Source organism: Fringilla coelebs (genome assembly GCF_963513975.1).
Source record: "Fringilla coelebs genome assembly, chromosome: 1".
NCBI lineage: Eukaryota > Metazoa > Chordata > Aves > Passeriformes > Fringillidae > Fringilla > Fringilla coelebs.
In genome coordinates this window covers 111,772,272-111,796,580 of record NC_140028.1, presented here as the reverse complement: position 1 = coordinate 111,796,580, position 24,309 = coordinate 111,772,272, and the positions used below count along the sequence as shown (strand labels likewise).

Here is a 24,309-nt window from a genome sequence, read left to right as displayed (position 1 = left end):
GGGCCTTGGCCATCCCGGCAGCCTGGGCAAAGCATGGACCTACTTTTAGATTGAGTGCCATCAGAAAGCCAAGGAAAGCTGGATTTACAGATCTCTGGACCCTGCTGGGCATCCTGGAGGTGCTGCAGGTTGTGTGAGCCAGGGAGAAATGGGGACCAGAGAAAGGGAGGCCCACATCCTGTTCTTTCTGCCTGCAGAGATTTACACCCCAGTGGCAGGAGAGAGCCTCACCACAAAGCTCTAGGGGCTCTTAAGCAACCCACCTGTTTGGGCTGTTGCTAGTTTCACACTGGAGCAAGTGCAAGTGCCGTGCCCTTGGCTTACCTTTCACTCCTCTGCAGACATACAGGGCTGCACACTTGGGAGGCCATCCCATTGGGAACAGGTGGCTCTTGGTTCCAGTCCCTGGTCCCAGGGCTTTTCTAACCCTGCTAAACCCTGCTAACCCTAGCAGGTCAGAAAGTGGCACTAGTGCTTGTTATCTCCCTCTCCTGGAGAAGAACAATTACTTTTATCCAGCACAACGGCAGCTGGAAAACAGGAAAAGAATGATGTCTTTTCCAGAAGTCACTGATTACCCACAGCAGGCTACTCCAGAGTTTATTTCTGTTCTGCCAGTCCATCAGTCTCAGCTGGTCCCCTGGGTCAGCATGCTGCTTTTTCACAGCCAATATGGCAAGTACACATCAGTGTTTCTTAAGAGGGACTGATCAACATCAGCAGCGGGCTCCCACCATCCCAGAGCTTGCACAAAATAAAAAAAAAGGCCATATTTCTAATTAACTGACTATTCATCCTCTTGTTATCTCATATCTGCACTGTTCTACTGTCTAAATGACTTGCCAATTTATTAAGGATCAAACAAGCCCTCATCACGTGGCTGAACCAGTCCCTCTGCCTTGGGGCAGTTGGCAAAAAAAAAATAAAAATCTGTCTGCTTTTTGCCCTTTACCAAACCCCTGCCTGAGCCGTGCTAATAGTGAAAGTGAGGCTGTCTGGCCATGCCCAGAAGCAGCACTTCACAGGTGGGAAGATTGAAAGTTAGGGGGAAAAAAAAAAAAAAGACAAGGGGAGAAGAAGAAAACAATGATTAGAAGAGTTGCAGCATCACAGGAGTTACCTGCCTCAGGGATGAGGTGGCTGCCAGCTTTCAGTTTTTCAGGTGAGCTTTCAGCTTTACGTGGAAGCAGAATTTAGGCACCAAAATCCTTGGCAATGTTCTGGCTTAGTGCTGTGAAAGGTTGGCATTAAGATTCTAGCGTGGAATAGTCAAAGGCCTGATTTGACTGTGGCTGCTTGTGCTGTGCTGCAGGGGACAGCAGAATGACAGGGAGGGCTCATGAAAGGAGGCTGAGAGGGACCTTGGCTTTTTTTGTGGTGATGGTGAGGAGTGAGGGCAGAGCTCAAAGAGAAAGTGCAGATGAAGGAGCTAAAATCCAAGGGTCACTGCAGAGTAGCAGCACTACCGACCTTTCCTGAGGGAACAGCCTGGAACAGTGCTGTTCCTGGGATTAATATTTTTATATTGCTTCCTGAGCATATCACCACCTCCAGCAGCACCTGGTTTTTCCATATTGCCCAACTACAGCCTTACAGAAATGCACTTTAGTATTTTCAAAAGCAGTTTTGTCACTGGGTAAACGCTGGCTCTCCGGGTGAGACGTGTGTTTGAGAGAAGTATGTCCTCCAAAGCACTAGCCAGCCATAAAGGCCTGAACTTTTGAAGCAGAAAAAAAGGATTAGGGCATAGGTAGGTTTGCTTCAATTAAAATTAATTTTTGATAATCCTGGCTTGGACTGATTTGAATTCAGAGTGTCCAAGATTGTGTAAATTTCATTTCTTTAGATGTTTGCAGACCTAGAATAACAGCAGGACACAAAGCAACCACTTGAAAGGAACAAACTGCAACCTCTAAAGCCTAAGCCAAAGAACAGCAGTCCTGGCCTCCCCACGGGTGACAAGTCCTGCCTGCAGTGATGTAACCCAGGAATGCCCAGGTGTCCTGGTGCCAACACTTGGTGCTGCAAAGCCCCCAGGTTACTCTGCCTGGCCCTGCAGTGATTTCAGCCCTGCCTGGTGCACAGAGGCACTGTCACATCTGTCACTTCAGAGCCCTTCTCCCAGGGGACTCCAGACAGCTGGGGCCACGCAAAGGCAGGCAGGCAACTGTGCAGCAAGGCAAGCACCTGGGAAGGAGGGAATAGCGCAGAAGAAAAGGAGCAGGCTGAGTGCTCTGTGCTTGCATGTGTGGGTATGTGTAGAAAAACAGTCCTGTGGGGGGGGTGAAGGAAGCACCTGTGTGTTTCTGTGGGTGCTGAAGGGGCTCCCAGAAAGACAAGAACACACCAGCTCCTGAGGCAGAGCTGGCGTGTGTGCGAGTGACGTGGCAGCCAGGCAGGGTGGTGGGGCATTCCTCCCCGCAGAGGGGAATATCCCCAGGCCACTCAGGAAGAGTCATTGCTAAATTAAGTATGTCTGAGCCACTTGTTCTTTTCTTACATGCTTGCACTTGTGTAGGAAGAGCAACACAGACAGGCAGCCCTCATAGCACAGGAGGAATTGTAACAAAAAGGAGCTGGAATGAGGGGAAGAAGGCTCTGTAGGTGTAGACTTGAGGTATATAACCCTTTGGCATATGAGGTCAGACTAGGAAATTAGAGACAGCACTCCTTCTGCACTACTTTTACAGCTCAAAGACAGTAAATATCATTGTCCCAGGAAAAAGCATAGTGTCTTGGAGACCATTTGCATGGGACTAGCCTTAATACTCAGCTACTCTCCCCTGTACATCTGATGAAGGAAGAGAAGAATCTCTTCTCAAGAGTGAATCACAGCAGCGAGTCAGAGTGCAGGAGTTACCCTTCCCCTCTGATTCACCCTCTAGATGTGCCTCTTCCTCCATCAGTACCAGGGCAGCTTGGCCTCTCAGCTGCAACATCTCAGGGTGGAGCTGAGACACTGCTTTTACTTTCCCATGTGCGGCTGAGGCAACACTCGCCTTTTACTTCTAGCACTTGTATCTCAGCACATAGCAGAGCTGGTGCTGTAGCTGGGTGCATGGAAAGGGACCAGGCTAGGGGTTTGATACCACCTCAAAGCCTGTAACTAGCCAAAAGCACCCGTTTGCAACTTCCTTCTATTCCATCTGCAAGCCAGCTGTGATGGTAGAGTATGACTCCCCTCCTACCCCTGCCAGCACACATACACACACAATTACACTAACTCAGCTTTCCTTTATGATTATTGGGGGTTATATGAGGTGGACTGGTGCTGGGGGCTTTGTACCACCACTGTATGAATTCCAGCTCTGCTGGTGTAACAGCTCCTTTTACACCAGAAGTGCTTTGTCTGTCTAGCACAGTCTACTGTTATTGCTACATCTGTAAATCACTCTTAACATAAAGCTTAATGATCTGCATCCCCCTTTTCCATGAACCCCTGCCAACAAGAGCACAATGCTGCAGCTGTAGCTATTAAGCTATGGTGGCAGCAAAGCACTCCATTAATACCTCATGCTCAGCAGTTTGTGATGCATGAGAGCTGAATAATTATGCCCTTGTTACCCTCAAATGAGATGCACAATTGCCAGAAACAAGCGTTTACAATTAAAAAAAACCAAAAACTGTATCAAGTCAAGGACAACATTGGTTCATTCATAAAACAAGCCTTTCTGAGCAAAAGGACGATGAGGCAGAAAACAGGCTTACATTAATGAGCCAGTTGTTTCTGGAGCTGTATTGTACCCTCTCAGAAAGGCCTCCACAGCCTCTTTATCCCAGCTGTTTTGAGAAACTAGCAGGCAGAGATTTAGCCAAAGCTCTTGTTGCTATGAATTGCACTGGCAGGGAGGTTTAGTTTAGGGAGGAATGGGAAGCAGAGCTTTAGCCATGTGAGTATCAAATCCCAGTGCTGTGAAAGCATTTGAAACTGAGCAGGCAGGCAAAGGAGACTGAAAATGGGTGTTAATGAAAATAGGAGTGATGAGTCTGTCCTCCTTGCTGAGGATGGCTTGCTGCTCACATCAGGATAGCAGCTCCACACCTTTGGTTAGTGGAGTGCAGAGACCACAGAACAATTAAGTAACTGTCCCTTCCTCACCTAGACCTCAACATGAGCAGGGATTTCAGAATGTTGTCTGCACTGATATTTCTGGGAGAGGAACAGCTGGTGCAAAGGAAGTAGTTAAAAGGAGGGCTGTAGTGCAGACAGACTTGCATTATTTTGAGCAACATTGCACCATTCTCTAAGCAAGGGTAGAGCATATGGTCACAGAAAAGTTGTCATCCTTTTTGTCTTACCATGGTTATGCTTCCTCTAAGTCCAAGTGAGGACTAAAAAGAGAGCTGTGACATACAGCCCAAGCTTAGCAGTGCAGAACAGTGCCAGCCTCTGTGCAGCACATCTAGCAGTGCATACCTGACTGGGGATTTGCTGTCCCCATCTGGCTGTGCATGCACCACGCTGCAGAAGAATGTGTTTGTGCTGTCACCTCCTCATGAAGCCTGACTCTCACCTCAGGACTTGCTAACTTCAAAACAGCCAAGTCTGGTTTATTTTCCCACCAATAATTCAGCCAAGAGATAACAGGTCATAAGAAACAAACTGAGTAAGTGATCAGGGCACGTGGGCTGGGCAGAGCAAGTTTCACTGGGATGCCTGGAGAGGACTGGAACTGCAAGAAGTCCCGTCTGGCACGCTTTACAGCTATGGTTGCCAACACTTCTGTTTGTGGGCCCTGATTTTTTTCCAGCATGCATAATTTGCATTTTTGGATAATAAGCTTCCCTCATTTAACTTCTTAAGAGTCCAGGAAATGCACAGGTACGTCCCACTCCATTCCTCTCCCACCTGTGATCCACAGGCCTTTCATTGAAAACCACAGCATAGTACAGACCACAAAGTTCTCCAAGATTGCAGTGCAGTGTTTCAAGTGCAGGTGCTGTCATGCTCGACTTGCATTTTTAAAAACATTTACTGGCAGTTACAAAACACAAGTAATGCAAGTAAAACCCTTTCAAACTGCTCAGGCAAAGTATCTCCCTGGGACAGTACTGATGAGATTATATTGCCAAAAATACTTCAAGCTACATATTGAGAAATAAAAAAATTAATGGAAAGAGTATCCCTAAAGCACACAGTTCAATTTATAGCCACATTGACAATAGAGGGACATGGGGGCTTCAATCCCACTAGAAATACAGGTGGGAAGAAGACAGAATCCTTCAGACCAAGTAATTTCAATCCCAGGATCATCTTTGCCCCCTTGTGGACAACCTTCCCTCCTGCAGCTTCTCGGCAGGTTCCTGTGCAGACGGCAGGAACAAGGCAAAATACATTTATTTCTGCCTTTCCCTGCGCTTCCTTCCTCGGGCTAAGAATAGCCATTCCCAATCCAAGGGGCCACGGCCAAAGCCCAGCCAAGCAATGACCCTCGCTTGGCTCCCGCATGTCCGCAGCTGTGTGGGAGAGCAGATGGCCGGTCCTGCTCCTCCCTGTAAGGGGAAAAGCCATCCCAAAGCAAGGAAACACATCTGTGCCTTGGCCGAGGGATGCACAGACAGAGTGACCAGGTGGTGCCTGTGCACTCACAAAGGAAAGCTGCGTGCTACCAGCCCATATTCTACTCTGCTGCACTACATTCTGTCATTTACAGTGAACCGGCCTGGATTAGGCTCCTGAGAAGGGAGTTGTCATGATTCTAGCAATAACACGACTTAAACTGTGTGGTCAAGCTTCAAATTATTAAATCTAGTATTTCTGAGTTATTTTCTCATGGTGTAAAATCCACCACTGACATACCTTTCTAATACAATGTTTCGCCTTGATTGTATTCTTGCATCTAGGTAATTAAAAGCATTTGAGAACTTTTTCCCTTTTGAGTCCTCACGATTACACTCATCTCTGGAAAATTCATCAAAGACACAATTTCATCATTAAAATTATTTCATCTTTTCATGTACCAAAATAAAGCATACTGTGGCATTCCAGTTTCTGTGCCAACAATGAAGGAAGCATCATTCTCCTCCTGTGTACAAGATGACCACCAGGTAATAAGTAATCTGTAGGATTATGAACAAAAAAGTGCTCCCTTGCCAAAAAGCAAAACATGCAGGTTTGCTTCCTGTTCCTCACCCCTTTCCACTGACAATCAGCCAAACAATTTTTTAAGGATCAGGCAGCTCTCCCTCAACCAAGGAAGTCAGTGATCTGCGTTTTTCTACACCAGAATAAATTATTTGCTCTCAACACCTTTTGCTAGATTGTGCTCCTTCCTTTAGCAAGTCTGCCCCTTTATTGTTTTAGTTCCATGTAATCACGACAATAGAAAGCAGCACCTGATTATGCTTCTCACAGTAACTTACAGACCACATGTAAAAGCTACTCCAAACTACTTAGGCTGGACCCTGTGCTCTTACACTGACCTTATCAGATCTTTTTTTCCTGGGAACTTCTAGTGAGAATATCCAGCCAGTTGGACCCTCTTCCCCAGGAACAGGCAAACACAATGCAAGCTCTTTCCTCCAAACCAGGAACAAAAGAATGATGTTATTTCCTATGGCTGGTTTTGGGAGAAGTACATAGCAACACCAAATCACAGCAGCAAAAACAAGAAACACTTATTTACTAAACCTTTATTTTAAAAAATTATTACAAAATATTTTATAAAGTTCCTTAGATCAAGAAAACATAATGTGTTAAAAAAGATCACAGGTTTAGAATGATAAAAAAATATTCAAGCATTAAAAAACTCTTTAGATGGAAATTCATGGCAACACTGGAAACTATAAAATTCTTGCTTTATATATATGAATTAATGTATTATCATCCTGCTTTAACAATAATTAAAAATCATTTAAATTCTTAATGGTATTAAAAGTGACATATAGCTCTGTTCAGCATAAAATTTACTATCCAGAGAGCTAGTTATGTTTACAGCAATAGACTAAAAAAAAGATGGATTTCCATCCTAAAGGCACTATCAGCATCTTTATTTGTTACAATTTTATAGAACCTTTGAAAATTTTCACTAAGCATTTCCCTTCCATGTAGAAAGCTTGGTATTTTATTGCACACATTTGAACGAGGATCACCACAACAGCCATTATGCGAAACCATCTTGTGCTGAGCTCTGAGAATTGTGTGAGATTGTTCACTGCTCTTTCAGTTTGGAAGGTGCAAAGGTAGAACTCACCTGTAACAGACCACAACCCATCCCTGCTCTTTCAAGCACAGGGTATAATTCCTTCCCATACTCAGAACCAAAGGGCAGTGGCAGCACTGTGATTTTAACGTGGGCTAAACATCAAACACAAAAATTAACACTCAATCTACACCATGCCCAGAACAAATCTTCAGAGCAGAAATTCACAGTCCAGCCACTGGACAAGTCCTCACGTATCTTGAAAAATCCTCTCCACTGATTCTCAAGGCACTGCAAGAAGCCTTGAAAGTGGCTGCAGAGCCTTAACTTTGACAGGTTCAGCTGGAAAACACCAAAGCTGAGTGTCTGAGCAGGCTCCAACACCACTGCCAAGCACTGTGGGGAAGAATGGAGGAGACAATCCCCAGATAGGTGTACTGGGCCAGCTGCTTCTTTCCAACAGGCTTTAGTACCAGTTATGATGTACTGAGATCATGTTCACTTTGCCAACAGAAGAAATTTGAGGCAGTTGTATCTAGCAGCACTTCTGCCAGAGCTCCTATCACTCTCCTGAACAATCCCTAATCTGCTTAAGCAAAAATCAGCCTTAATGGAAGCAATTTAAATAGGTGGTTTAAATAAGGTTGGCTGATTTCATCAGAAGCAGGTTGAGTAACAAGCAAAGGGCTTTCTTGACAGAGCACAAGGGGTAAGAGGCACCCAGCATACACAGAGAGCTCCTGCAGAACCAGACCTTTAATCCAGCTCCAACAGCATTCTCTAGGATCAGTCTAATTAAGAGACAGACATTTAAAGCCAGCACCTGACACCAGAGGCATCAAAGGGGCATGTCAAGACTGCAGACAAGTCTGCTCAGCCACTGCAGCAAGGAAGCCTCTCCCCCACCTAGACTGGGAGAGCAGAGGACCTAGGAGTGATAAGGAAAGCTAGGATATAGGAAACTGATAAAGCAGTTAAAAAAATAACCTCACAGAAGCAGAAAACAGCACACACACACGCAAATCTGCTTCTCAACGATTTTAAAACAGAGCAAAGACACCTTATGAGGTGCAAGGATTAACAGCACTATCATGCATATTTGCCAACAACTGGTTTGGAAGCAACATTTTAGGGAACTGCCTTAAACCTAAAACCATTCTGTGACTTGCTCCTAATATTTAACTACTATGTGACAGACTATGGCCAGGTAAACTGCCAAGGCCAGGATCCCTTTCTGTATCCCTTTCTGTATCCCTTTACAGATCCCTTTCTGTATCTCCAAGAATGGACATCAGTAACACATCACTTAGGTGGGGAAAAGCCTATAGAAAAATAACCAAAACCCAGACTTCCATTAACTTATCTTCAGGCTGAGAAAAATAATAGGAGAAATTACCTCAAGATAAAAGTCCTTTTACGGTGCTGCATTGCTTAATAAATACTTAGCAGCACAGTGTTGCTCTTACACTATATTTACAGCTACCAATTACAGATGAAGATTTAAAGACTATAGACATTTTGGTGTGGAAAAAAATTCAGCAGGACTCTAGGCAATAAAAAGAAACCAAAACAAGACTGTTGGAATGTCACTTATATGGGCATGGTCCCCAGAGTAAGACATTACAGATCATAGAGGAGATACTTCTCATTATGGCTATTTTGTATCACCAGTAACACTGCTTGTAAACCAAACATCTCTAATCTACCCAGTTATCAGAGACAGCTACAGCAAGCACTGACTGAAATCAGATTTTAGCGCAAACAGGCACTAATAAATACAAGAGGAAAAAAAAGCCAGTACAAAGAGCATTTCTTCTTTACAACACAGAAAATTCTATGAAGGAAAATATCTCTTCTATGCATAGTTCTAAAACCAAGCTGTGGCTTTAACTTGGTGCTTCACACCACCCAGCAAAATTTGGCATCCTCCAAGCAAAGTGTAGTGTTCGGCTTAAGTCTCAGGCCACAGAAAGACAGAATATCACAAAATTACACTCATCAGAAAGTGGCAGCAATGGGGGAAAAAAACCCCAATTCTGACTTGCTATTACTGTCCTTTGTCTTAAAACTTCCTCTTCCTTTCCTAAATACAGCTCAGGCAGTTTCTGGAGGGCTTGGTCTCAATGCTGCCACAATAGGTTACAGGACTGGGAACACACCAGGTTGGGATATCGGTGAAATGCACTTAATGCCTGGGAGACACAGCAAATGTCTCAAGCACTCAATCAGGTTTTTCTCATTTGCTTTGGTATTTTGGAAAATCTCCTGGCTTACAGTAATTTGCTCTGCTTTTGAAAGCTTTCCTCTTAAGAGAGGCATAGCAGTCTTGCTTTTACTTCAGACATCAGAAAAATGCTTTTTCAGCACTTCATTTCTTTTACAGCAATCAACATCTGGTCTGACACATCCGTCACTTATCCGATACGTGTCCCATCAGTAGTTTTCCTTGCAGTCTGACAGACTGCTGCTTGCAAAACAAATCAAGGGGACAAGTGCTTATTTACCTGTTTACCAACTGAGCTAGCCAGCAGCAAGGAGTCTCAAGCTACTGCCATATCTATAAACACAGAAAATGGTGACATTTAAAACCATTCTGGCAAAACTTAGCATCACCTATACATAAACAAGCTGCATATGGCATTAACCTTGCAAGTAATATTCACCAGGGTAGAACCAACATGCTCTAAGGTTTTTTCCACCGATATTCAGATTGCTGCTTCTGGGGTTGCTTCATGTAAAATACTTATTCTTTATCTTATTCCTCCCACTGCTGGCTTTTCAAGTTTCTTCCTGCAAATGTTACAGCTTTTGAAACCATCTGAAAGAAGATTCTGGCATACAAGTCCAAACTTTCCCAATCACGAGGTGCAAAACTGTCTCCTCAATATATCATTTACATTACCTTCCCCATAAACTCCCTACAGTCACTATACCATTAAACTGACCTCCACAGACAGAACTGAGACACAGGAGCAGTAAAAAACAACCAAAACCCCCTTACTTAGGGATAAACATTCCTGTAAATTCCAGTTAGTTATTCCTTCTGCATTCAGTTTCACCAGGAAGTACAAAAATGAATTCTGCTGTCCTAATTTTTAACTCGCAACAGAAACATCTGGTCCATTTAACCAGGAAATATCTTTAGGTTATAGCTCAGAATTTATGCCTCAGACATTAACCTTTATTAGTCATGTCTGTCAAAATCAAATCAGCACACTACTGTTCTGAAGTTATTCAGTTTAGACCCAAGGTTTTTTTGTGCCTGTCATCCCAGCAGGTGGCAGGACCAGGTACCTCAGAACATGATGCCCAAGATGCCATTACCTGACCAAGAAAGCATAAAAATTTGTGATGAGCAACGTGTGCAAAATCAACTTGAACAAAGAAAGAGAAGTTGTTACCTACAGTGTACTAAAAGTTCATTTTAGTTTGCTCCAATTAAAAAAAAAAAAAAGAAACACTTTCAGGAAGTTATCTTTGTTTATTCAATGGCTGATTTTCTGTGGTACTCGGAGTGTTACGAGGCTTTTCAGGGCGTCCATCCATGTTCTGTTTTTGTTTTCGCCAGAGACAAAGATCTTTACCAAATTCAGCTGCAAATACAGAAGTCGCTAAAAATCCAAATACCTGTGAAAAGGACAGAAATATGTGACTTCAAAATGCATAAATAGTAATAGTATTTATTCTAACATTGTTTGGAAAGATTCACTGTACCATTTTATATACATTAATAACACTTATAATATTGAGATTACAGTCCTCCTTAAATTGATAGTTCCATTGAAATTAGATCAGAAATCATAATTCTAGCACATTCATTGTGGAAGTTTTTACAGTTGTCATTCTTTTAATCAAGTGTGAACCTGTGTTCTAATCAACCTTTAATAGCAAAAGTTTAGTTAAAAATTAGTTGCATTGCCAAAATCAGTTATTAAAGTAGCATAGCATATAGCAGACTATTTATCCAAGAGAGGCTGCTAATTGATGAGAGTAAATGAAGAAAAACACACAGAAGATGAAGGAAGACAAGATCTGCAGAGCCTGGGTCAGCAAGGGAGAATGAAATGACATTTTGTGAATGACATTTTGCTACCAGTCATGGCAAGATGACATGTGGTAAAGAGAAGGCAGCTTTTTTCAAACAAGGAAAGAAACATATGCATTATTCTAACTCTACCTAAATTTTAGACAACTGGTTTGGACCAAAGTAATTTGACATTAATAAGTATTAAATCACAGTAGTTTTTATTTTTTCTGTACAAAAAAAAGCAAAGCTGACACCTAATTTATGCTCAAACTATTAGGTCTAAATAGATCTACATCACATAAGATGACTATACAAAAGTGTGTGTCTCTAATAGCTGATGCTGCCATGGAACAGAATTATCTTGCTTTCTTTTCCACATCATTTCTTCTCATTCAAGAATTTGATCTTTTAAACTCACATGTTCACAATTCCAAGGTTACTCAAAAGAAGTATTCAAATGACTAGGGAATTATGACATCTACAGCATCCCAAAAGCCCCTTTAGTGCCTTGCCCTGAGCCTCCTGAGTGTTCCCTAGGAGATAAATGCCCCGTTGCTCTACTGTTTCTGTCACTGAGGAATCTGCTGCTCTTACTGCAATTGTGCAAGTCAGTATTGCCCACATGTGTTCTGTAAAAGCAAAAGACAGGATTTCTTGATGACTTTGTGGGGGGGTAAAATTATGAAAGGACAATTGAGGAAAAACAGAAATTTCAGAAGTAGTGTATCCCAGAACTGGGCAAGCTTCAAGAGATGACAATGTTGAACAGCAAGAGATGACAGGAAATAATACAAATCCGAGGCAGGAGGCAAAAGGTGGGGAGCTGCAAGGGCACACAGAACTTTCCAGCAACCCTGAGGAATGCCAGCTCTTTGGATTTCCTACGGTAAGTTTCTGGCTCCTGAAACATCACAATGCACGGAGCTCTATTCCCTGCCCAGTTTCTGCTCTGCAAATTGAGTGATGTTTAGAAGGCAGAGAAAATAATAAACCACATAAATACAAAGTAAATCTTGCCATTTTAAGACTTACACATGCAGCAATTTCATCAGGGTCAGAGCAGGTTGCAGAAAACACTATTGATGCTAACAGAAAACAGGCACCTATGACCAGCACAGCCCAAAAATTCTGCAAATATATATTAAAAAAATTATATAATTTAACTGTAGATAGGTTACCTAAAAAGAACAAACATCATAACAACAGCTGAGTTAACCTGCTAGTGAATTTATATTTCGATACTTTGATGCTAGTGGAACCTTCAGAAAATACATTTTACAACTAAATTCCAAATGACATTCAACATTATCAGCTATTTAAGGGAGTCGGCTGTTTTATGTATTTTTTAAGTATTTAATTAATTTCATCTAACCTTTTTTCACCATCAAATTCAAGCTCAGGACAACCATGGTAGCTATATTCCTTATGTAAAACATTTAAGAAATTAGAAAACTGTAAGTAAATGCGCTCATTCAAACACTCCCTTATCTGTACCTTCACATAAAAACAACACTGTTTGCTCTGAAGGCACACAGGAAGGGATACTTGTGAGATGGAATAACATTCCTACTGACTTCACAGAGCAACTTTCTCCCACTGCTGGATCCTCTGAAGTATGAAGCCATAAAGTGTAACGAGCTATGATTATTGCCAAAAATGAGGTAGTCTACACGCAGTAGGGAAATAGATAGAGTAAACTTTTTAATTTTTTTTTTAAATTGCAAGCATCATGCTGGTGGTAAACTGTATTCCATGTGCATACAGATCTGCAATAGCTATGCTGTAGTGTTAGCAGCATTAATGTGGAATGACTTTTCCACACAAGTCCTAAAGTCCTGCAGGTAGCCAGCTTTGACAAATATGTCAATATAAACTCGCAAAGTTGGCTCATTTTTAAACTATAAGATACTTTAATCTACCCTTTACATGGAGAAGAAAAGGAGATTCATTTTGCATAGGCTTTTTACTCGACAGCAGACTTTTTGCACTCAGAAGAAATGGTCTGTTTTTAAAAAAAAAAGTTTTCTTACCAGTTTCTGCACTTTATCTTTCCCCAGTGATTCATACAAATCAGTGCAATACACATACAGAATCAGGAGGCTCAAAAGAAAGGCACTGCAGCTTACGAATTCAAAGAGGTAAAGTCCACTACAAGTGATGCATTCTTCCACAACTTCTTCACAAACAACAGCCACAAAAGAGAAAATCTGCAAACAAATAACATGCTTGAGTTGGATCAAGTCTCTAACATCTTCAACAAACAGACATCTCTGATATGAAGATTAATAAAGCTAGCTGTGACAAAAATTCTCAATCTACAAAGAGTTTGGTGAAGTTCCGCACTATTTTCTTACAGACCGAAGTAATTATGCAATGACATGGTTTGCACTTGGCTGTTAAAGGTGGTCCATAAAGTACACTCAGGTAAGCTGAGCACACAGCCAAACAGAGGCTTCTTGATTAGACAGACAAGATTCCTGTTTTGTGGTTTTGTGCAACTGCCAGTTTGAAGCAGACGAGGCAGCATGGAGAACACACATCCTGCAAAATGCTGCTGCTTACTACATACAGCTGCACTTGGTTCTGAATATATTTGGGTTCAGGGCAGTGGGGGACTGGACAGCCCTGACACACTCAGCTACCTCCCTAAAAGTTCACAGCTGATGTTACCTCACTTGATAAAACTTCAGAGAAAGTCCATGAACCCAACACTCACACTCTTGTGACCCAGAATGACGGAAGCTCAACTGCTCTTGCAGGAACTGAAACCTTACACTATGTTCAAACACGTTGGAAAATGTTTAATCTATGCAGAGATCTTCACCTTCCTGCCACAGTGTGTTTTGAGAAAAGAATATGAATTTCTTCCTATACAGTCACCATATCCCCGCTGCTGGATTTTCTATTTTACTGTACAAGAAAGAATATTGCTTTATTTAACCGTTCGCTTATTTTGGCGACTTCTTGCTAGCTCCTTCATCCCATAAATAGCATCATTTCCTTTGTCTCATAAACCTGGCATAGCTTTACAGATCTTCTTAGTAAGGAGTTCACCAAATAAAAATGAAACCATGAGCAGGAATCAGACTGGGTCATAGAACTGAGACGGATATGAGAATGGCGAATGTATTTTTAACAAGAGTATGTGGGCAATAAAGAGGTTGACAGTTCTTTGTTAAAAAAAAATGAAAATCTATATTTAAGATTCAGAATTTTTCTTGGAAAATAACCACCAGTCTTTGCTTTCAGCTTTCTCACAGTAAAAACATGAACAGCAATTTAGCTGTAGGAAGTGTAAACTCCCCTTACTAAGCTCAGAAGAGCACTTCAGAGAACCATGTTTTGGAAATGCAACAATATCAACAGGAGCTCAGAAAGGAAAAGAACAGGAGCTGGGAAACATCAATATTACTATCAGGCCTCCACATGCTACTTTCCCTCCCACAGTGGCTGGCAACACAAACTTCTCAGCAGCCCTTGCACCTAAACTAGTGAACTACAATGCCAGTCCAGGAATGTTTTAAACTCTGACTTTCCAGTTTTTATGGTTTGGTTTTTGTTTGGTTTTTTTTGTATTTGTAAAGATGGGCTTATAGCTGCATCCAATGAATTTTCAATTTCACATTTTTCACAAGGTCAGCTGTGAGATAGCACTGTACATGAAAACTTATCTCTTTTTCTAAGCACTGGAAATGGAAAGTCATCACTTTCACTTGGGCTGAAACAGAGCAGAGAGAAAATAAACCTGTCCTTAAAAGAAAGTATATGTCTAGATAATCCATAATATTATCTAAATAGCTGAAAAAAGCTTCTCCACTGAGTGTACAAGTTGAAAAAAAATCCCACTCAAAGAGCAGTTATAAAGGGTTCAGTGTCAAATAACTGAGATTTACCAAGTACAATCCTGTGTGGGACTTGTTCAAGTCGATATTCAATTTTTTTATTAATAAGCTGAGTAATAAAATAAAGTACATAAATTTTTAAAAAGTTGGCTTGAAGAACTTTGAGTAAGTCCTTTGATTAAGTTAATGTATCAGCAGCACATTTATAAGATGCCAGAGAGCTCTGCTTGGATTTCTTAACTTGCTCTTTGATATCACTTTCAGGAAAAAAAGGTATTCCTCTGTTGTCCTACTACCACCAAAAAATAAAAGTTTTCAACACCAAAAGCATTGTTGGAGAAGCAGTTGTTTTGTATTTTTTTATTTGTCCTGTCTGTATAGACACCAGAAATTGAACATCTTCGTCTGTCTCTTACCAGCAAACAATTTTTCATTGATACTGACATTACTGTTGGAAGTTTCTAAACAAATGTCAATTTTATAAAGAAAATTTAACAAGTGAATTGCTACAAAAGAATTTAACAAATGAATTGCTACAAAAATAAAGCAGATCAATGAACTTGCCAACAATCCTGTGGAGATGCTTGGCATCTGGGAGGTACTGGGATTTCCTGTACAAAATCTTGTTCAGGTAGGTGCACATATTAATTCTCTATTGCACAATTCGGGCTACTACAGGACATTAACACCTCAAAAAGGAGCTGATTTTTAAGCCTGAATTACAGCTTTTCTTTCCAGCTAGGGCATTTTGAATCAAGTTAAACAATAGTTGATGACAACTTGTCCTGCTTTAGGTAAGAATTTGTATCTACCTCAATCTTGGCACAATGCACATTGTGTCATTTACCTTTGTGCTGAATTTGAACCAGTCAGGGACTAACAAAAGCATTCCACCTATTTAAAAAAAACAAACCAAACCACAAACAAGACAACATCATCCTAGAAACCTGTGCAATAACATGCCTCCCAGCATCCTTTTGGTACTCACATTTGTGACTTTTAGCAGTGACATTTTCCTTGTTTCATTTGCCCTAAAGAACTGGCTAAGGTCACAGAGCATGCCATTATTCATCTGAAGAAAAGTATTTCTTAGGTCTAGAAGCTAGTTTTCTGCAGATGATTTCAGAGTGTTTTATAAAACCCTTTATCACCTCTACAATGAACAGAGCCCACTTTCTGATTGCAACACCCTGTTTAGCAGTCCTGGAGAGCAATTATCAGGGCATAATCCCAGTAACAACCACTGCTGGAACACAAAGCCAAAAGGTAATGACCATCACTGACATTTCCAAAATCAACTCTTTCCCAGAACAGGGACCTTTTACCGCAGAGAAGGAGGCTTCCACCTTCAGGACTTTCCGTGGCTTGTTTAAAGTGTTTTGACCCAGACCTCAAGATCTCTGCATTTTGATAAAGGTTACAAAAAAGGAGGGAAGAATGCTGGAAATTAGGAGGGTGACCAACTATAATTCCATTGTTTTTCCTCTCACTGACTAATGGGTTCAGGCCACAAACTGTTGCTTATTTAAGAACATATCAAGCAGCTATTCATCCCATCTAGGATAATGATAAATTTTCTTTTTTTCTACTTAGAAAGCATTTTAAATAACTAAACAGTTTAAGGCTTTGGTACATCAGTAGATTTGCCTACATAATCACTTATTTTATTTTAGTCAATGAACCTATTTATATAAACGTTCTGCTTGTCAGGGAGCAGAACCCAGCAGATCTTGCTTTAATAATCTCCAGTAGATGAATTAAGAGTTTATGTTCCATTATATTTATTTAAAGCATTCTTGGCTGTGATTTTTTTTTAAACACTCTTAGAAAACTTCATTTTTGGCAGTGTTACCACTTTACAAACACTTAAGAATATTACATTTCTGGTTGAGGGTTTTGACTGTGTGTGAGATGAAGCTTAAAACCCAAACATCCTCTTTTCTGCAATGATGAAGTAACGAGAAAGGGTTGGAAATCACCTACAATTCCTGTGAGCATGACACATCCAACTAAAAAGCCACTGTGTTGGCTGCAAAAAGCAGGCTGACACACATTTGCAGTCAGCTGCCCTTTACCACCACGGGTTTCACTCATTCCCTGCTAGCACATAACAGTGATGCTCCTCATATCCTTATCAGCAGTCACACTGGTACATTTTGGAAGAGCCCATCACCAAACACTGAACAAGACCTTGAACCACGAGCTCAACTGCTTGATTCAGGAGCAACAATATGTATAAAAGGCAGATAATAAGCCTTCCATTTCCTGGTGAGCCCAGGGCTGCCTGACATGAAGTGATGTCTCATGCAGTGGGCCACCATGATTATGGGTTTCTGGTGCAATTTCTACCACAAATCATGGGAGAAACAGGCTCCTTAATTTTAGCATGGACAGCACAGACTGACAGGCTTAGAATGGGCTACAGGAGCGGCAAGAGAGGAAGGTCTGGAGCTCATGACCCAGCAATGCCCTTCCCAGTTCTACTCCCCTATGGTGTGGCTCAACCAAAGGCTTCTTCCTCCTGTTTTCATACAATTCGGCCCTCAGAAGAAAGCGCTACATTTCCTGCGAGGCTTCCCTCTGATTCTGAGCCGGGGCGGGTGGTGTTTAAGGCCAGCAGGCAGCTGGACCACGGCGGCTGCAGCACCGAGCCTCGGGCGCAGGACGCCGGCACCATCCGGTGTCGGCACCCACTCCCGCAGCTCGGACATGAGGAAGGAACACTCCCACCAGTTCCCCACCATAAACCACTTTGAACCAGCATTATAAGGCACCAGCTTTCCACCTGATTTACAGGTCTGCACAACTTTAGTGACTCCATGCCACGGCCTAAGTCAGGACACCTTCCCGGCGGACCCAGCGAGCCAGCCCTTTCCGACAGGCAGAATCTATTCTCTCGAAGCCTGTGTGCGGCCATCTCCTCAGCCTGCCCTGGTTCACCGAGGAGTTTAATTTTTAAGCGGCAGGGGATCGTCCTAAAGCCGAAGGTCACCGCAACACGCTCGTTTCTATCCCAGGCTGGGGCACCCCCGCCCTGCCGGGCTCAGCCCCGAGAGACTCTAAGTCTCTCCCCGGCCCAGGGGGCAGAGATCCTGCCAGGGGTGCTCCCTCCGCGCCAGGCCCGGCAGGTCTCGCACGGCGAAGGGAGGAGGCACTCACCGTCTGGAACACCTTGTATGGCACCCGCCATTCAAGGTGCCGCAGGGTGCAGCCCAAGGGGAGGCGGCGGGCCGTACTCGGCTCCGGTTCCGTGGTCTCGTTGTAGACGGTGCCGTCCATGGCCGGGCCGGGGCGCCGGCACCCAGCTAGAAAAAACCGAAAGCAAAAGAGAGAGGCGGGCAGGGCGTCTTCGCCTCCGGTTCCGCGGTCTGGTTGTAGGCGGAGCCGTGCCCCGTGGCCGGGCGGGGCCGCCGGCTCCTACCTGGAAAACACCTCAAGAAAACGGGCGGCGGGCGGTCGGACGCCTCCGGTTCCGTGGTCTTGTTGGTCTTGCTTTTCTCCATGGCCGAGCCGGCTGTCAGCTGGGAAAACCCGAAGGCAAAGGGCGGCGGGCGGGAAGGGCGAGAGGCCCCGGGGAGCCCGGAGGCCCCGGGGCGCGGCCGTTGCACGGGCGGTTGGTCCCGGCGGGACAAAGGCGCTGCCGGCGGCGCCCTCCGCCCCCTGGCGGCCGCGGGCGGGAGCGTGAGGGACGGCCCGGACCGCGGGGCCCCTCAGGCCCGGTCCGGCTCAGTTCGCCATCCGGGGCTTGATAAGTAAAGTTTGCACGAATATTCGCTTGTCACACGAGGTTACGGTATCAAAAGAGTGGGTTTAAGCCAAAGCTTTGCCTGGTTACATTCACATAATCAATTAGGTTGGAAAAACCCTCTGAGATCATCGAGTCCAGCCTATGACCAAACACCAGCACTGTGTCAACCAGACCGTGGCAGTGAGTGCCACATCTAGTCTTGCCTTAAATACCTCCAGGGACAGTGACTCTGCCACCTCCTTGGGCAGTCCATTCCAGTGTCTAATCACTCTTTCTGTGAAGAAATTCCTCCTAACGTCCAATCCAAACCTCCCCTGGGTGCTGCTTGAGGCTATGTCCTCTTGTCCCATCATGAGTTGTCTGAGAGAAGATCCTGACCCCCATCTTGCTACAGCCTCCTTTCAGGCAGTTCTAGATATCAGCAAAGTTCACCCCTGAGCCTCCTTTTCTCCAGGCTGAACAACCCCAGCTCCCTCAGCTGCTCCTCGCAGGACTCGTGCCCCAGACCCTTCACCAGCTCTGTTGCCCATCTCTGGACACACTCCAGCACCTCAATGTCCTTCCTGAATTGAGGGGTCCAGAACTGGACACAGCTCTCAAGGTGTGGCCTCACCAATGCTGAATACAGGAGAAGAATCATTGTCTTTGAAGACATTCCTTGTTGCCAATGAGAGAAAATACTCCTATCACCAAGCCTCTTCTAATATTCTCCCATACTCTCAAGCCCAGGCCAGCTTTTAAAAGTAACTATGGTTTTTGTGGCCTACTAAGAGTAGATTGAACCTTTAATATGTAAGCAAAGGTGTGTTATGTTTGCTTCTATATTATTGATGTATTGCCCACAGAGCTGTAATGGTCCTTTGTAGTCAAGTTCAATTATACTTGTTTAAATTCAAGGAAATGGAAGATTGCTACAGGTTGAAAAAGAGGCGATTTCCTTGCTTAATGTTAGCTATAGAGGAACAGATTCCCTGCTTAGGGAACAGGTGAGGCTGTCAGATACTGCTTCTCTTTGGGAACCACACAGTGTAGTGGGAATGTGCTACAGAGCCCCATAAGGCTGGGGCTACTTTTAGCTCTGCCAGGACCCCCCCTTAACCGAGCAGATGCAGAAGTGTGGGCCAGACCAAAGCAGCTGGGCCATGCTCCCTGCTGAGTGTGTAACAGCAGGCCGTGTGCTTCTCCCAGTAAGAAAACACAATCCAGGGGAAGGCACAGTGTCCTCAGGCAGGATCATACAGACCTGCCACTGTCAAAAACAATGTTTGGCTGCAGGGATTGGCTTGGGAGGCCATTGAGTAGGGCAAGTCCTGTGATTCCCAAGGCGTGGGCGTTTCCGCTAAAACAAATGAGGTATCACCATGGGTGTGTCCCAGCTTCTGCCTGGGATTGGGGTGAGTCTAACATGGCTCTGTTGGCAGCATCCCAGACTACAGGACTGAGCAGGTAGATGCAGTCAGGAACATTTGCTGTTACTGCTTATAAGTTCCCAGTGCCTTCACTATCTTTTTTCACACTAGTACATATAAATTAGATTACATTACAGAAGCTGGCATCTCTTTTCTGAAGGAAATTTCCTTCTTGTTTTCTTTTCTTCCTTGATAATAAAAAAACAACTGTCTGAATAACTCCAAAGCCACAAAGCATATGTCTAGGCTATACTGTGGTCTGACAGAGACAGGACTTAACCGAGACAGAAGCAGCTGTCAGGTCTTTTAGGATGTTCAGTAGCATGTAAGGCTATTTTGTAGCCCTTCCCTTGTGAGTCTAGAATGCCTTCATGTAGCATTGCTAGATTATGAATACAGATGTTAGTACTGAAGACAACTGTCTTGAGGAGAGACTGCTTTTCAAGGAGCCACAGAAACACAAAACAAGACTACAAAAGATAAAAGAGATTGCCACCTCTTTCCAGTTTCTACTGTCTTTAAGTTGGTTTTCCCATTCAGGCCCTCTCCAGGAAATACATATCAACGATGCATGAATGATAAAGGTTAGCTTGCTATTTAAAGCCTAACTTATTGAGGCCAATTTATTTATTTTTTTAATAAGAGGTTAAGGAAAAGTGAAACTACAGCAAAGCTAGGGAACTGTAAGGTCATGTGACAGAGAAGGAATGAAAACTGAACAACAGCATAGCAGTTGATATCTTGAAAATATTTAAAGCATTACATTATGCTGTTCTTCACAGAAGGACAGCAGGTGTTCCTCACCCTTTTTATCGCACTAACCTTCCAGTACAGTATTTTTCCTTTAAAGAGGGAATTAAAACAACAGTTACTGTAAGTTACAATAGGGTTTAATGCAAATAACAGTAACTGGCTGACTGTGATGTGATGGAAATCCCATTCCAGGTATACAGCTATTAATTTCCTTTCAGTTATGTGCTATACCTGACAGTTTTCCAGAAAAAGAAGTCTTTCGTACCCTGCCACAGCCTCTGCTGGACTGGCAGGAGCAGAGCTAAAGGCAGGACATGGTGGCAGAGAAGCAACTCCATGGTTTGATGCTGAGCATCTAACATCTCCAGTCAGCCAGGCACAGAGAGGGACATCAGTGGAAGCAGATTAGTAATGAGTGACCTGGTTTTCTCCCTCATTACATCTCCTCCAAGACACCCTCCATAGTGACCAAAAAGCAATACCAATGGAGAAAGCCCCCTCACTAGAGGAGATGGCAGTGTACACGGTATAGCTGTATGACAGTCGCCACTTCTTGCACCCATGTTGAAAGAATTTCCAAAACTGACTGGAGTTCCTTGAAGCAGTTGAGTAAAGGCCAGCTACTGCAATAAGGGGGCTTCAAGCCACAGCTGCATTGCTGTTTTCATCAAGTGAGCCCCAGTGGCTCTTTGGCATGCTTTGTGTGCTGTGTAACAGTGAAACACTAAAGCCCGAGTCCCTCACACTGGCCTCACAAATTCATGTTCTCCTTTTCTCACTTTCATAAATGCAGTTATGGGTTTTTTTGCTTTTCTTGCCAGAAGGCAAAAAAGAAGGAAGTAGAAAAATGGGAAAGCGGCTTGGAAGTCCAAACCACTGAAAGACAGACTTGGTTTCATTGGAAGAGTGATGAGGAAGAGGAAGAAGTGTGTGTTACTGCACTGAAGACAGCCTGTCTGAAGCACATCTCCCTCCTTCATTTTGATGTTCTCACATGGGCATTTCAATATATTCTGTTCAAGACTCTCCCCATGTATTACATGAAGTAAATACAGCATGATTAGCTAGCAAATTAAATAGTCCAAGTACTGCAACAATCAGCTCAGAGAAGACTTCAATGTGTTGCATCTGCTGAACTTTCTTTAGCTCTTGAGGCTCTATTTTTGTGCTCAGTATTGCAACTGAACTTCACAAACCATGACACCACACTAAACAGGCTCGAATGTGTGATTTTTAAACAGCTGAAGATGAAGAATTAGCATTTTTAACAGCTATTACTAAGTATCCCTTATGGCAGCAGGGATGAAATCCCCACACTTTCCAAATGCAAGCTTAGGCTAATTCTTCTCAGTGGTTTTCTGCATGCATCTGCATGGCACAGAGAAGCATCAAGCCATGAGGTATTTGATAGGCAACAGTTCTGCTGCTGCAGAACTGCAAACTGTTTGCTCCCCAAGAAGAGACTGCAGCCCAACAATTCTTGCATTTCAGAAGTATCACTAGAAATTTAAGGTTAATATAGTAGGCTAGTTCATCAAACCTAAAAGCTGTGTGCACGTTCCAGAAATTGTAATTTTCAGCTGAAAAATATGACCTGCCTGGAAATAAAGTGGACATTTACTCCAAAATTTCAAGCTTAAAATTTGCAGAGCAGTTTTATTAGAACCAGTATACTCAAAAGACCCAACGTGGGAACAGGGTAGAGAAGGAGGAAGAGAAGATTTACAAAATCCCCTGAAAATGTTTCAGTCTAATCAGCAACTGGTCTACACTGAACTAGCCCTGAAAGTCTAAAGGAATTTAGTTGATTTATGTTGTAGCATTTTTTCAGTGTTCATACTGAAAAAAATTTTAAAAGTATTGTTATTAAAATTGTGCCCTGTAGCTCTTGTATCATCTCTTTGCTTTCTGCATCTTATGTGCTAGTCTGAGACTTTGTACCCAACAGCACAAAAGGCACAGAAGAGTGATTGAGAGCAAAATTAATGTAATTTGTAATGTTACTCTTCCAAAAATTGGGGTAATCCCAAACCTAACCCCTCCCCAGCTCGGAGCAAGAAAGTATTCTTGCCAAATTAGCTTCAGTGTTTTCACCCAATTTATTTAGCTTGGTGCTTGACTTGATGGTGAAAGGAGGAGAACAGGGAGCAGGGTTTACTGGCACTACATTTTGTGAAAAGGGCCCTCTGACACAGATACTGTGTTTAGCATGATAGCTGCGGTAAATCCCATCTTAATTGTCTGCGCTCACCAAAGCAGGAGTTGGGGGAGCTGCAGCTCAAGAGGACAAAGCAACTGGCCCAGGAGCCTTGGTCTCATCAGAGGGAAACAAGAAGCCAAAGACATCAGGTGACACAGAAATATTCTCAGGTATTTTTCTTTTGTAGTAAATTTTCCCCCCAGGAAGCATGATTGGGCTGCAGATAGGAAGTAACAGTAGCATAAAGAGAATTTGAAGGAGGTAAGCAGGCTACTTTAGAATGAAGAGGCACGGTAGGGGACAGTCTTTGTGTAAATAAGCATTTGTAAATAAGAATTTAAAAATCAAACAACCAAAAAACTCCAAAGCTATGGGGGCTTAGGGAAAAACACATTTAGAAGCTTCAAATACACAGAAGTGACATCTGTTTTAAGAAGTGAAATTATAATGAGTCATTTGTAAGGTTTTCCCCTGTCCCAGCCTCCCCAGATACGGGCACCTGGTGTAATAGTTATTAATGCATTCTATGGCCAATTTCCCAGCTTCATAAAGGGTGTTGTGCTTTGATAAATGCTCAAATGAACTAACCTAGACTGCAGTAGTCCTTCAAAAATATGGACAGTATCCACTAATTTAAAATGTTGCCCTTAAAATCCAGTTCCACCCTAATGACACATACTACTGCAGTTGTGTGAGAATGGGTCCTATTTTCATCATCAGAGGATCCTTTCTCTAAAGCACGCTCCAAATTCAGTTTCAAGTTTACCTACCCAACCTAGACAACTGTTCTGATACTGATACATGCCATGCATCCATAATTAGAAGCCAAATTTTTTTCTTCCGAACAATTTATTCTATACAGCTGTTCATCAGCAGGTCATGCATTTCCCCATGTGTCCCCCTCAACCTTTACTGAACTGTTGACATAAGCAAAATTTTCAGGACTGCAGTTAAAAGACATAGCTAAGAACATCCACTGAAACTCCTCAGTACACAAGTCAATCTTCTATTTTAACAAGTGTGCTTAACTTGAGGGAGTTAAGTGCACAAAAAAATGTATGTTGTTCTTAAATAAATTTAGGTATTTTGAAAATATGGAGATAACTCAGGTTAAGGGAGGTGATCCTGTCCCTCTGCTCAGCCCTAGGGAGGCCACACCTGGAGTGCTGTGTCCAGTCTTGGGCTCCC

General features: G+C 43.0%; 1 protein-coding gene across 4 annotated transcripts; it reads right to left on the bottom strand.

Annotated features, from left to right (window-relative positions):
* Window positions 1-6,713: 6,713 nt before the first annotated feature.
* Window positions 6,714-18,633, bottom strand: CMTM6 (CKLF like MARVEL transmembrane domain containing 6). Of its 4 annotated transcripts, none has more exons than XM_084201625.1 (5): window positions 18,433-18,633; window positions 18,171-18,316; window positions 13,200-13,376; window positions 12,202-12,297; window positions 6,714-10,769 (listed from the first exon to the last, which is right to left on the bottom strand). In XM_084201625.1, exons 1-5 carry the CDS (start codon window positions 18,512-18,514, stop codon window positions 10,614-10,616), a joined length of 657 nt encoding a protein of 218 aa, XP_084057751.1. In that variant the 5' UTR covers window positions 18,515-18,633; the 3' UTR covers window positions 6,714-10,613. The 4 variants fall into 4 exon arrangements, with proteins under 4 accessions (XP_084057751.1, XP_084057753.1, XP_084057752.1 ...); XM_084201627.1 differs by having other exon boundaries at window positions 13,296-13,376; XM_084201628.1 differs by having other exon boundaries at window positions 10,687-10,769; window positions 12,202-12,254.
* Window positions 18,634-24,309: the final 5,676 nt, after the last annotated feature.